We start from the raw sequence: 14,120 nt of genomic DNA, 5'->3' as shown, positions 1-14,120 counted from the left end.
TCAGGTTTTATGTTTTTTCAAATATGCCCAAACAAAGAAAAGTCCTATAGTTACAGATATATACCACAGGTTAAATCAGTCATAAATGGAAGATAGAAGATTAAGTCTAAGTCTAAAGTCTTAATGCTTTTGGCACATCATCATCATCATATTGTCATAAAATATCAAGATCCTGAAAAGATACTGCAAGAAACTAAAGAAAGAACCACACTGACTTGGAGGAAGTTGTCTGCAGAGCTCGAAAATGTACAACTTTATTCTCGTAAATTTACAACTTTAAACTTGTAAACAAATCAAATTTACAACTTTAAACTTGTATACAAATCAAATTTACGACTTTAAACTTGTAAACAAATCAAATTTACGACTTTAAACTTGTATACAAATCAAATTTACAACTTTAAACTTGTATACAAATCAAATTTACAAGATTAATCTCGTAAATTTGATTTTAAAAATAGTTTTCTTTAACGTGGCCCTAATCCGCCTTCGTATCTTTCACAAATCTTTATCAGGGGGTTTTGCAGGTATTTATATCACCTGCAGAGGGTTCTTATTGATATAAATCAATGTTTCTCCAACACTCACAGATTTCAAAGGCTGCTAGCTGAAATCACACTAACTTTGTCTCAACTTGTTTCTTTCATAACTCAATGATGTGCTATGACTAGAAATATTCTGCCGTCTAAATGTATAGTTTTAAATTGTTAAATGAATTTTTAAATGAGAGATGAGTTTGTTGAAAATGTCAGATAATACTGAATTTTGTTTGAATTAAAATTGCATTGAAATCATTTTATTGCCGAGCTATCTAAAGACATTTATTACATTGGTTACGTGATTCAATATGGTTTTAAAGAAAAACAAGCAGTTTCCGTATATATAGTGATATATTTCTCACTCTGTAGATGGTTTGTAGTGTTCACACCTGTCTCCAGTCAGATGAGTGTCACAGGTCAGAGTGAACTGAATCTGAAAGGTGCCCTCATGTATTGGACAGTTGAATATGTGTGTCCCTTGGCTCAGGTTTCTCCAACATTTTCCAAGCAATTCATGATTCGGCCAATCCACGTCCCAGATCTCGAAATAGAAATTTGAGTTTGTGTCCATCTGAAAAAAAGAATATATAAATAATTTAAATAACATAAATGGGACAAAATGGGATGGGAATAATGGCAATACTATGATGTCACAGTGTAAAAGTATCATCATTTTACCTTATTAGACTTTAGGTGGAAATGAGTCCTAATGATCATAAACATTCTTGAGCATTACCCACAAAGTTTCATTCAAGAGAGAGCTCAGTGACCTTGACCTCTGAAACCTGACCACCTAGTTTGGATACAATTTTTTTTTTAACTTGAGTCAAAAGTGGATGGTTGTTTCAAATTTGAAGCTATTCCTTTGAGGTTTCCTGAGATTTTGTACTCAATATTGAGCTAGTATGGACAAAACTCAATGCCTCTGTCCATAGCAGACACAGAGGTAGGAAGGCATTAGACATTGGCTCTCTTTATTCCCTTATAACTGTATTAAAGTTCATTTAAGCTGATGTTTAATATACATTTTTACTGACCTTGCCGAAATTATAATAGGCATTCCACCAGGGATCGTTTGATTTTACCACATGAGTCTGGCGATAGTGTGAACCATACCACACCTTAACATAGCTGTGAAAAGAGAAAAACAAAGAAGAAAATTCATCCATTTGTTTGATGATACACCACTCTCAGGTCTCACTTCTTGTGTATTTGTGTATACATGGGTGTGTGTGTATCTATCACATGGACATTCACATTTCTTTGTTTTTTATTAGTTATTTGGTGTAAAAAAAAGGGGCATAAGTCCATGATTGACAGTTCTGCAAATGCCGCTCATATGGCGCTGTGTGCACCAGATTAGCAGAATAAAGGGGAACAGCAAGAAAAACCGGAACAATGACTAACACAAGCGTCATTGAACTTTCCATAACTCTGACTGTCTGCTTCAAACCAACACAAGAATCTGTTTTGCTGACTGTGCTGGCATTAAGGATCTATGCCGTTCTTTCATTAAGTTTGATGTGTTTCGATAAGCGGGCAGGGTGGGTCAACACTGCAGCTCCGACTAGCCGACTCCTGCTGCAACAACTCTGGCTCCAAAAATGTTAGCAGCGCAATGTCAGAGCCTGTCATGGGGTGTACTTTGGCTTTACTTTTGAAAAAAAAAAAAAGGAGGTGGCAATGCATCTTCCATCTTTGTATACAGTCAATGATATACAGTACATACTCTTTGTACATGCTTGTTTTACATTTTAAACATTAATAATTTGTTTAGTCCAGCCCAAATTGTCCCCCACACATGCAATACTCTTACTACTTATGAAACTTGTGTGACTACCATGACAAAGATAAATGTCAGTGCCTCCAACACAAGCATGCAAACCTGCACAATCAAACACATAATCTCTCTATATCTCTCTCTCTTTCTCTCTCTCTCTCTCTCTCTCTCTCTCTCACTGTAAACCAAAATGACCTCTTCTCACTGAGGTGCCTTAGCCACAGACTGTACAAATAAAGATAACTCATGTGACTACATTCATCCAAGCCTCTCAACCAAACCTCAAGTTTGGCATTTTTGCATTCGGGTGCACCATGTTGGTTTTCAAAAGTTAGTTGCCATACAAATTTGGAGGAGAGGGTGGACCTAGAGAGGTGCAAGGGTTAGCTATAAAAGCTAAACAAGCAGAAGCCATGGCAAGTTCATTAGCTGGTTAATTTAACTAGTATAGACGTGTGTTTCCCACAGAGTGAGATTCTATTTGTGATGGAGGCTGACAGCAGCTGTTTATTTTTAAGACTTAAAAAGCTGACTAACTAGTTTCGTAACTAGTGTCTGGCAAACTCCCCAGGAAAAGCCAACAACAACAATTATCAATAACAATATTGTAAACAATAAACAGCAATAGCAATAAAAAAAAAAAAAAAATAGAAGATACAGTAAAATTAACAATTATGTCTCCTTTAAAATGAATATATGTTTAATAAACACTGAACAGGCTGACAGGCCAGGTTTGTGCAAGCACACTATACCTGTTACTAAGTGCAAACATATCAATACATTAACAATAGCATTTCACCCAGCAAAAAAGATAGAGTCCAGACTGCTTGAATAGCCAGTTAGTGTGGCCAGTGCCAGTGAGGCCATCCGTATCCCCTATGAAATAATGCTACAAGACCAAAATAATTTTATTATAATTCACTACTTACTCCATAGGCATTTCTTGATAGATGAAAAACCTCTTTTCACCACCCTCTGCTTGTAAATAAAATGCTAATTGACTGTGAGGGCGAGGCAAAACAGGACTGTTTGAACAGTGCAGTTGCACTCAGAGACCTTCGGTGGGTGCCAAACTGAATTCCTCCATCCATCATGTTGCTTTAATATCACTATTTGTAATGGCCCACCCACATCCCCCGAATCTCATTCCTTGGCGTCACTCTACTCACCCCTCAGTCTTGTCCGCTCCCCAAAGGTCTGCTCTAAGGCCCCAGGCTCTGATGACGGTCACCTCCAGCGTTCCCACCCATAACTTTGGACAGCAGTTTGAGACCAGGGCTCCACAGTCTGATTCTTTGGGAGATTTTTTCACTGCATTGTCTTCCAAGTACTGCTCAATGGCCACCTTCAACCCTGCCTTCAGTGCCGCATTTGGCACAAGCATATACATTGGCCTCAGGTAATATTTAACAATATCAGGCTGGTCCTTCAGGGTGTTCAGCCACTTTGTGTAGCCAAGGGAGTCATTTTGAGTGATCAAAAACTCCCCCACCCAACCAGTCCCTCCTACCACTTCTGTGTAGTGTTGGTGGAGACCCGAGCTGAAAGAGGTTGTGATGTCCTTGTTCTGTAAGACCCCAGAGCAAGAGTCATATTCACTAGATAGTTTCAACTTGCCCAGACCTAAAGAGACACCTAGTGATAAGCAGGAGTGGACCTGGATGACAAGAAAAGAGAATAATATTAAGGTGGTGCACACAGTGCTGCAGGGGCGAATTTGTCAACAGAGCAGTTAATCATGGAGCTATACTTCCTTTTAATAAAGATAGTGAGAGTCAGTAGCTTTTTCCAACAAAATAAAATACTGACTTATACAAAAGTTATGCCGCTCAGTTGTCACTTACGGGCCTTCATACACATGTCGTGGTTACTGTGTCTGCAGAGACCCTGTCCTCTGCCTGTATGATGATTTGGTTGACTTGGGACGTTCCTGGGCTGGGAGTAGATGAGTTTCCCCCAGCCAGTGACAGCAGGCAGATAAGTTTGGTAGTGATAGTTTGGTAGTGATAATACAATTCAGACGTATTCGCAAACATATTACAGAAATAATTTCATTTATGGTAAATAACCTCCCTAATATTTTCAAATTTGCCCCACTTCCTCCCTTATAACATTTAAAGAGCTGCAAGGATTATAAGTATAAAGAACCTCTACCTTTTACCTCTCAGCTTCCCCATCTTCTATTCCTGTCAAAGAAAAGACACGACTTCCTGAAGCCCGGAGATAAAGAGGGGCCTTGATGAGATTTCAAATAGAGTAGCATGGGCATTATGCCAATGAGGATGTGGATTTTGAGTCTTTTAAGTAACCGTTAAGCAACAAAACAGTATGCTGGCCATTGGCCATAATAAAGATTGGGGCATAGCAAGCATAACATCACAACTAGACTTTGACAAATATTCACTGTTCATTGTATTTTGTCTTTTAATGTATCTTAAATTAATGTTTTAATGTATGGCTGCTCATTGTTTGTCAGAAACGTTGTCAACTATTCTGCTGCCTGTCTTGGTCAGGACACTCTAAATGAGATTTTTAATCTCAATGAGCTTTCTCCCGGTTGAAGCAACTCTTCAAACACAGTAACATCCTAAAGCATACACTGCTTTTTTTGGACAATTTTACTCAAAATGGGTACAGTATACAGAAAAGTAGTAAAATGTTTACTGGGTTAATGTATTAACTGAGTAGTACTATAAGGTTGGCGACTTACAAATAACAGTTTTTTATGGGGAGCATTCAGGCATTAAGTGTTACTGTTTGTTGACCTTTTGTGTGGAGAACCCGTTCAGGGAGGACAAACAGATGTGTGCAGCTGTAACTCGCCTGAGTTGTCCCCCAAGGAAAACCTGAAATGAAGAACAATGATGTTCAGACAAAAAATGGGATTATTTGGTCAAATAAGGACATTAATATGGAGTGTTTGTGTGTCTGTGTTACAACCTGGCGGATGTAGTGTGTGCCGTAGGTATTTATGAGTTCACTGTACTGAGCCTTTGTGGAGGAGTTGTAAAATCTTGGCAGTCTGGCCAAATCCTCTCTGAACTGGTAGCTGAGTCGCCGCCTGTTTGACACACGGTAACTACAAATAAAGAGACAAAATAGTTAATTACGTTAGCTGAACTATCAAGTCAAATGACTGAGATAAATCTTCTGCATGGTGCAGGGGCCTCCACAATGTACCGATAATGGATGCAGGAGCTCCTGTGGGTGCTGAAGGAATAATGGTCCTCTCTTGACCTTTTTGAAGCAAAGTTATACACAGAAGAGCGAGTTCCTCCCACATCCAGACTGGCAGACACAAACTTATCCAAATTTAGGCCAAACTGGTTAAATAAATGGAACAAATAAAACCCCATGAGGTTCAAGAGAAAAGAAATTCATTGAGATTAGAAATCTCTTTTTCAAGAGTGTCCTGGCCAAGACAGGCAGAAGCACAATTAACAGTTTCAAAAATATAGTGGAAAATAGTTGGAGTGATCATCACATAGGATTTTAACTCTATAAAGTGTGATAATATGCAGGATCTTTTTGTTATGACAACAGCTGTGAAATATTTCCTACCTTCCAGCTACTACCGTCCTGAGAGATGTAATCGTTAACCAGGGAGCTGTAGACACAATAACCATTAAAACACCTTTAGAAATTTTGCATTCTCAAATCACAGTTAAACAAGATTATTATAAAAATAAATAAAAAATAGCCATTTTAATATTAGTACCCAACAGGATTGCATGCAAGTCAATTCAATCCCTTTAGATATTGCGTTGGATGTCAAAGTGGCAAGTATGTTTCTTTGAAGTTTGAACAAAGATCAGAGGATAAACGCTCTCTTGCTTTTATCTTTAACATGCTGTATAATAAAATACCTGACAGAGGTGTGTTGACTGTTTTGAAGGTCAGCTGTACATTGGCTGAATGCCCGCCAGTCCACTGCAGAGACTGGAAGCTGATAATAGAGGTGAGAACTCACTGTTTACATGCACACACAAAATACACGCCTTATAAATATGCTGCACAATTATTGCTTAGCCTATTTGTTTTAATTGGTTACTTTCTGCAGCTTGTTGCCTTGCAAAGAGTTGGTGCAGAGAGTACAGGTGCCTTTAGGGGTCAGGTAGTTCTTCACATCAATCATGTAGGCTCCTGTACGCTGGAGGGTGACCACGTCAAAGCCTTCTCCGACCAGGTTGTGACCTGGTACAAAGGGAGCTTTGACACATTGTCTGTAGCTCCCGATACGACAGGAGCGAACAGGGGAGGACGACAGAGACAGGAAGAGACTCAGGAGGAGTAAAGTCGGGCTTGGAAAGGAGAACATGACAGAAGGGAAACTGGAATACTTTAAGAGAATGAGAGAGACAGGAGACAGAGAGAGAGAGAGAGAGAGTTTTTAAGTGTTCAGCAACATTGTTTAAATGAAAAAGTAGCATTTCTATCCCAAAATACAACAGCTACATGACAAAATCTTTCACTGTGACCAATCATACCAGAAGAAACATTAATCCAGGGCAGTCTGCAAATCTGACTCCCTGTTAGATTATTATTTCAAAGAGTAATTTGAACATTAAGAATGTTCCTGTAGCTTCTCAGATCTTATCAAAACGTTGTTATGTATGCAATTTTACTAAAAAACGATATAATTAATATTTCCATCTATAAAGTCTGTAAGCAGTTTAATTCTGATCATCATGCAGGACACAACATGCTCGTATTAATGGATGCAAGCGCACATTATAAGCTCAAGCTGATCTTTTACCTTTTTCCTCACGCCTCTACGCAGTCTGGCCTTTCTACGACAGTGAAGCTTCCTTTTGTAGTGTCTTAATGTTCTGAGCGGCAAGGACAATCAGTAAACCCGACTTGAGACGTGAGTGATAAGTGAAAGCACAGACAGCCAGCAGTGATCATTCGTTCAGACATTTATACCCCACAGTGACCAAAGGTTATTTGCATGAAATGAAAAATTGACATATTGTGTACTACAAGAGCATATTTCTTTCTTATACAAGCGGCTTCATTTTATTTCCCTAACTTGAAATGAAAGCATATAGCCCACTTTAAAACAACATACAATATGAAATGTAATATAACCGTATTTTGAACATCAAGCTGGTCCCTAAAAAAGATCTGTGGTCATGTTGAGTGTTTTCTTAGACAAAAAGAAAGAAGAAAAACAAGAGACTTAGAAAAAAAAGAGTCTTTTAATTGAGGAAGAATAACTCCAATGACACAACAGTGCAACATTTCATTTCTGAACTTTGATGCTTTTAAAAGCTGCTGAGCTGATTGCTAATATCTGTAAGTTTTCAACTGTTTTCAACTTTGCATATAGTTAGAGGGGAGGGAAACATGCACTTCTTTTTCAGGCCGCTTATGGGGAATATTAACCGGGGTTATTGAACATCGGGAGTCGGACAAACAAATTGAATCAAATATTGAGAATAACGGTGTTCTTTGATTGTGGGGGACTTCCATGGGTACAAAGTGTGTTTAACATGTAATGAATCTGGAGCATTCAGATAGAAGGGCTGCTTTTACAGAGATACTGTAGAAATGGAAAATGTTACAGGAAAAAACATACAGTAAATGGTCCTTTTAAAGACATGCACATACAAAAACATACGAGCTTTTACAGGCGCATTCTGAATCTTCAATCATCATGTTAACAGCTGGACACTCACTTCAACAGAGTCACAGGCACTCATGTTTATGTTTACTGACATAACCACTGTTAATAAAAGCTTCAGGTCTGACATGGAGACTCAGCAACACTCCTTGTTGTTAAGAGTATTGAAAATATCTGATCTGGACAATATGTGTCCCGCTTAAAATAATGCAATTCAGCCCATATGCTTTATTTATTTGGTGGCATGTGTCATTAGGTTTAATCACAGGTCTGGTTTGGTTTTACTTTGTGTATGTGTGTGTGTGATAACAGGGAAATAAAGTGTGTGGCTTTTTTGTTTCAACCAGTGCGTTGAATGATGTGGACTCCAGAGTCAGTGAAAACAGGACCGCTCATGTCTCCTACTTTGAGAGCGAAGGAGGCGTCTTCAAAAGGCTTCTGCATTTGACCTGTAACATATAAAACGCAAACTGTTAAAGAGAGTATTCAAATGATAACTTACATAAAAACATTTTACAAATAATAATGACCTGTTTGTACACTTTAAACATGAGACAAACATGATGAGATGTTGTTTTCTGTTCGTTGGTTGATATTGTGATTCTGTCGAACTACACATATAAATATTCTCATTATAGCGTCGTATAGCAGACTCTGTTGCTTCATCCTCCACTTCTGCGCCGTTATTTCTACATCCTGTCTTACCTCAGGAGACCCCCGCCCCCCCCCCTTCTGACAGGTATGGTCTCCTGCTGTGAGGTGCATGTGTGAACAACCAGATGAGGAGGATTTTAAGGGCAATGCTCCTAACATTCTCCAGAAATTTTCATGAGTGCATATGTGAAAACTGCTTTTTTTAAATCATGTCAACTATCAGTATAAAATTAAATCCTATTCTACATTGTAGGTTTTTGTATAACTGATGTATTATTTGTATGCTGCTGTGTTTTATGTACAGGCTGCTACAATGAAAACGCCACCAGAAAGATTCATTGAATGGTGTGATTGACTGATGTTGTGTGGGAGATTATTGTGTTGCGTGTTTGTACCTCTTCCAAACAATCCCAGATCTCCACCGTTCTTAGCCGAGCTGCAGTCGCTGAACTGAGAAGCCAAGGACTCAAACTTCTCCTCTCCAGACTTGATCTCTTCTATATACTCTGTAAAGAAATGGGAAATAAAGAATACATTAAATCTGTTGATCAAATCAATTAACCCTGCAGCCCCCCCTCCTTGATGCTTCACATACTTTGAATGAGTTCCAGCGCCTCGTCTTTAGTCCGTGTGATGTTTTGTTCCCGCCAAGAAGATGGACGTCGTGAGTCTTTGTGCTTCACCAGGAGGTGAGAGCAGCGTACCTGAGCAAGTAAAAAAAACAAAAAGCTGATAAGACTCTTTTTATGAGGCTTCATAAACACATTTCATCATGACGGGCTGCAGGAGTCAATCAGTCTCCATTGTGTTGCAATCTTTTGGAAATGTGAAAGTAAGAAAAACAAAACTGTCAACAAAAAGGAGAAAAATGGCTGAATGACATTTACCTTGTACAGTCCTGATATTGTGCATTCTTGCACATTAATAAAACTGTTACGACTTCCTTAGAACTTGAACTGGCTGTATTAAATTAAATATATGCTAGCTATTGAGCCATTACATGAAAAAATGTCTGCTATAAATAAAAAAAGGCTTATTTGAGGGTTTCTCATGGAAACACAAGAAAAGTTAACATTTACTTTTGCTTGGCCTGGAAACCCAAAAGCAGTAAAGTTAGAGAGAGGGACTGACTCATGAAATGTGAAGCAGAAAAGGTCACATAATAACTCAAGCTAATTATGGGAATAAAACAGAAACTGCTCTCAGGTTCATGCCTTCACTAACAAATATTTATATCAATCTTATTTATTCTAACACCCATGACTTATGTCAACAAATGTTGAGGAGTCGCAGAAAAATCCTAAACGCTTTTCTTTTGAATCAAGAGAAGCCTTTTTTCAGTCCAGTACTAGATGGACTTTTTGCTCTGGAAACCATTCAATGAAAATGTCTTAGTCAGGTTCTTTTAATTTAGGCTATATTTTATGATGCTGATAAGACAACAGAGGAAAATGACTAAATTAAATTTCATCTGAAATCTTAACTAAGCTAGAATTTACCTGGGCTCATGATCTGTACAGCTTATGTCAAAGTTGTTACACATATTTGAAATCAATACATTTCAGATTATTATTTTGTATTTCAGTTTCGGTATTAAAAGAGATTATCATCGTTCTCTTGTCACATCACATGAACTCAGAAAAAATGTCAACCATGAAGGAATGCATACACCATTATAAATATATCTACATTGTTCTAAATATTATAAATACATATTTCATGAGAAGGCTGTTAAGGACAAAATAATTATTAAACAAACCAAAACCATATGTCATTTATTTGTAAAAGTGTGCACACTGCAGAACAAAAAAAAAAAAGATTAAAATAAACAAAATATAGATTCCATGGGTTTTTAGCCTTTAAACATTTCTATACTGCAAACCACCAGGTGTCAGTGTTGCTAGATTAAAGCCTCAGATGCTTCAATCAAAGAAACTGGAAGGAAGGGGGTGAAGCACAGTACAGATCGCCTAGTGTGACTGCACCCTAAATCTTATAAGCCAAAGCCACCCAAAGCTCCATAAGACCTCCCTCAGTAACTTTTATCATCTCATCACTTAACTATTTCAGTCTTATATGTATGCCATGTTAAACACTTTGTAACACTCGTTCATTAATTTGCTTCATAAAATGATCATCACAATTAATACATTAAATAATTCACATAATAACCTTGTCTGGCTCTCCTCGGCCGTCTGCCGTTGGCCGTTCCCACTGGCTGGCGTTGGTGATGTGGTTAAAGTAGTACACTTGACCTGCAGGGCAAATAAAGCAAGAGGAATAGAGAGAGAGGGAGAGAGAGAGAGAGAGAGAGAGAGAGATTAAAGATGCATTCATTGACAAAATGAAAAAAGCTAACTTTATCTGTAATGAGAGAGCAACCCCAGTCTTATAATACCTAACAACTAAAATACTCCAATGACTGCACAATAAGATGAAGAGAATGTAATGTGGAGGGTGAAAGTGCTTGTGTTCAAGGCAAGGAGAGAGAATTTGGGGTTTGTGCCTCTCCAGCTGTTAGCAATATCAAATAGTTGTTTATTTTATATTACTTAATTATTGACACGTCCAGCAGACAAAGAGGAGCAACATGAGCAACACCGTCTGAAGCTGCTTTTTGTCTGCAGAGTCGATGGAAACTGAGTTGAACACCGAAGAGACCAAGTAATCAATCAAATTAGATTGAAACACTAAGCGGAGGTGGTGGCTGGATTCCCTAGTGGAAGCAAACCCATTTCACATCACACAGTATCTAGTGTCAACATGAAAAACAAAACATGTAATGAGAGCTGATTTGAAGTGTTAAACATCAAAGTCGAAGGCTGAAAGGACAATGTGACTGTGCAGCTGAGAAATGTAACCAATTGACACACAAGGTTTATGTCTGAAGATGTTGTAAAAACCCTGCTGAGGCTCGCCCTCTCTGCAGGTGATGCACTGGAGCAGAATGACGTCATGCAGGGCCCTGCAGCAGCCAGGTTGAATGAGCCAGCTCCAGCACGAGCATGGGGACACACTAATGACAGCCACACATCATCTTTAACATTTACGACACTTTTTAACCTGCAGCACTAGTTTCAGCTCATCCACACTGAACTAAAAGTTTGATCCGTGGGGTTTCCACTTAGATTAACCCACGATGCAAAGGCAGCTAGCTCGTAAGCTAAATCCACACAAACTTCACTTCAGCTGGTATATTCAGCCAGTTATAGCTTTTGGTTCATTACCTGAACTACGACTCATTCTTTTCTCCCACCCAGAAGGTAGCTTCTCGTCGTCGGCCATAATTTTTTTTCTGCAATATGCGTTTTCAGACTTGATTTCAATCTACCGTGTGACAGCCTTGGCTGCAGCTAAAGCAATTACGACGGTTCGCTTATTGTTTACGATAGGAGTTGTTTTCAGGGTAAGGGCCGCCTCAGACTGGCTCTTCTATTCTGCCATAGGCTAGTTTGGTCTGTCAATCATCGATCTCCCTTTTGATTGGCCGAGAGACTGAAACACAAAAATACACTTTACGGTAAGCACCACGAAGAGTAGGATTGTAGAAGCTATCAGTGAACGGGGAAATATACGCTTTTCTGATTGAATATTATAGGTAGGAATTGTATATTTACACAGTATTATTGTTATTTCACATTTCCTAGATTAATAGAAGGGTTTTGTGTTTGTTTAATAGCGTTACGCACATTGGTTTGAACAATGTTGGTTGTGTGCTTTAGCTTCCGGATGACGTACCACATGCTTTCTTTAAAACACATTTTAAAATGCTCCGTTTGTGATTTGCCGGGCTTTGAGTAATCCACACAGGTCATTAATAAATACAAGTGTTTCTAAACTAAAGCAGGAACTTCTCAAATGGACCCAACACTTACCAGATACTGTGCTCACTTTGCTTCATTGTTTCTTCCTCTAACAGGACTGAAGATGATCGAGGTGGTTTGTAACGATCGCCTGGGCAAGAAAGTCCGGGTGAAGTGCAAGTATCCTTCACTGAAACTGTGGCAATGATAACAGAAAAAACAATAACTCAGAGAGAACAACATAAGTATACTCTAGTACAGCAAGGGCCACATTCATTTAATTCTCACCGCCAGAGGGCCAAATTATAGAATACAAAAACTATTACAGTCAATAATGTCTCAAATTTAACTCAACATATACCAGTGATTTAATATTATTATGGACATATTTCTGGTTTTCGTGATTTCATGACAGATTTTGTCATGTTTTTCTTCATGTTTCCAATTAATTGATGTGTAAAAATTGACCTGAGGGGCCACGTTGAGGGTTGATGGGGGCCGCCAGTTGCCCACCCCTGATGTAGACTGTTGTCAAAACTGAACGATGAATCTACTGTTTAATTTGTACCACCAATCAGTTAAACTTCAGGGAAAAGTGTGAGTTAACCATTCCTGTCTTTTCACATTTTTTTGCACATTTACATTTAATCTTCCTATTTAAGACTAGTAATGCTAAGTTAAAGCCTGGTTGTATATATTCTCATTCTTATTTTTGATATCTTTTAGTACTTATTTACTTTGTATTTAATATTATATTGTGTTTAGATTGCTAACATTGTGTTTTTTTTACTCATATTGTGTGTTGGACAACCTGCTGCTGTAACACCACAATTTCCCAGTTTGGGATCAATAAAGTAATTCTATTTTATTCTATTCTATTTTATTTAAAGATAGAGGTAGGTCTACACTGCATTTTAAGACTGTTAAATAATAAAACGGCCCATGTGTATTTGAAGAGCCATGGTTCTTCAGATAAAAATAAATAGCATCAGTTTTAGTTAATGTCATGTCTCCTGAGTTTGCTGAAACAAACCAGAAGAACTGGACTCTGTCTTTGTGGACAGATGTAACCACAAGACCGTCAACGCCAGATGTTTTTTTTCTCCAATCCCATTATGCTTTTTCTTCCTTAACCGCAATATATCAGTGCAGATGATACCATTGGAGATCTGAAAAAGCTAATTTCTGCCCAGACGGGAACGAAGAGCGATAAGATCGTATTAAAGAAATGGTAAGATGTTTTTTTTAATACTTCCCTGTTTGACCATGACAACTGTTACTGTGGCTTGTCTTCTTTTAGCAACTCAAATGTTCCTCATCTGTTTCCACAGGTATACCATATTCAAGGATCATGTAACTCTGGGGGACTGTATCCTTTAATCTGTCATCATGAATACTTATTGGTTGTAGAGAGGGTATTCATTTTCCATTTACTTTACATTTTGCGAATAAATTAAGCTCAGGAAAGGACATTTTTCTTTTCATTCTCAAAAAGTTGAGCATGTCTGTATCCCACCCCTGATTTGGAAAAAGTAGATCTAGTAGTATACTACAAGTTACATGTTATAAAATACAAAACGAGATTTGAAAAACACAAAATCAAAGTTGGTCACTTGATATTTTGACTGTTTGTAGTGATAATAACGGATGAAAACACTCAGTTTTTCTGAACAGTTTTTCTTAACCATGGCCTCTTCAGATGAAATCCATGATGGGAT

General features: G+C 38.1%; 2 protein-coding genes across 2 annotated transcripts; both read right to left on the bottom strand.

Annotated features, from left to right (window-relative positions):
* Positions 1-774: 774 nt before the first annotated feature.
* LOC132988045 (perforin-1-like) lies at positions 775-7,224 on the bottom strand. Its single transcript, XM_061055151.1, has 10 exons — positions 7,076-7,224; positions 6,371-6,658; positions 6,186-6,265; positions 5,881-5,926; positions 5,500-5,642; positions 5,260-5,398; positions 5,085-5,165; positions 3,489-3,976; positions 1,577-1,670; positions 775-1,110 (listed from the first exon to the last, which is right to left on the bottom strand). Exons 2-10 carry the CDS (start codon positions 6,635-6,637, stop codon positions 898-900), a joined length of 1,551 nt encoding a protein of 516 aa, XP_060911134.1. The 5' UTR covers positions 6,638-6,658; positions 7,076-7,224; the 3' UTR covers positions 775-897.
* A 281-nt stretch (positions 7,225-7,505) lies between these two features.
* pin1 (peptidylprolyl cis/trans isomerase, NIMA-interacting 1) lies at positions 7,506-11,985 on the bottom strand. Its single transcript, XM_061055164.1, has 5 exons — positions 11,827-11,985; positions 10,772-10,854; positions 9,195-9,303; positions 8,995-9,105; positions 7,506-8,394 (listed from the first exon to the last, which is right to left on the bottom strand). Exons 1-5 carry the CDS (start codon positions 11,882-11,884, stop codon positions 8,285-8,287), a joined length of 471 nt encoding a protein of 156 aa, XP_060911147.1. The 5' UTR covers positions 11,885-11,985; the 3' UTR covers positions 7,506-8,284.
* Positions 11,986-14,120: the final 2,135 nt, after the last annotated feature.

Source organism: Labrus mixtus, chromosome 2 (genome assembly GCF_963584025.1).
Source record: "Labrus mixtus chromosome 2, fLabMix1.1, whole genome shotgun sequence".
NCBI lineage: Eukaryota > Metazoa > Chordata > Actinopteri > Labriformes > Labridae > Labrus > Labrus mixtus.
Note: the sequence above shows the minus strand (reverse complement) of the source record. Positions and strands in the feature narration are given on the sequence as shown.

Excerpts from the sequence above, each read along its gene's own strand:
- LOC132988045 (XM_061055151.1), bottom strand. The coding sequence starts at position 6,637 with ATGTTCTCCTTTCCAAGCCCGACTTTACTCCTCCTGAGTCTCTTCCTG. Across the intron at positions 5,643-5,880 it reads AGGACGGTAGTAGCTGGAAG|TTTGGCCTAAATTTGGATAA; the intron begins GTAGGAAATATT and ends TTATTTAACCAG. Across the intron at positions 3,977-5,084 it reads ACGGGTTCTCCACACAAAAG|GTCCACTCCTGCTTATCACT; the intron begins GTCAACAAACAG and ends CTTGTCATCCAG.
- pin1 (XM_061055164.1), bottom strand. The coding sequence starts at position 11,884 with ATGGCCGACGACGAGAAGCTACCTTCTGGGTGGGAGAAAAGAATGAGT. Across the intron at positions 10,855-11,826 it reads AAGAATGAGTCGTAGTTCAG|GTCAAGTGTACTACTTTAAC; the intron begins GTAATGAACCAA and ends TTTGCCCTGCAG. Across the intron at positions 8,395-8,994 it reads TCTGGGATTGTTTGGAAGAG|GTCAAATGCAGAAGCCTTTT; the intron begins GTACAAACACGC and ends TATATGTTACAG.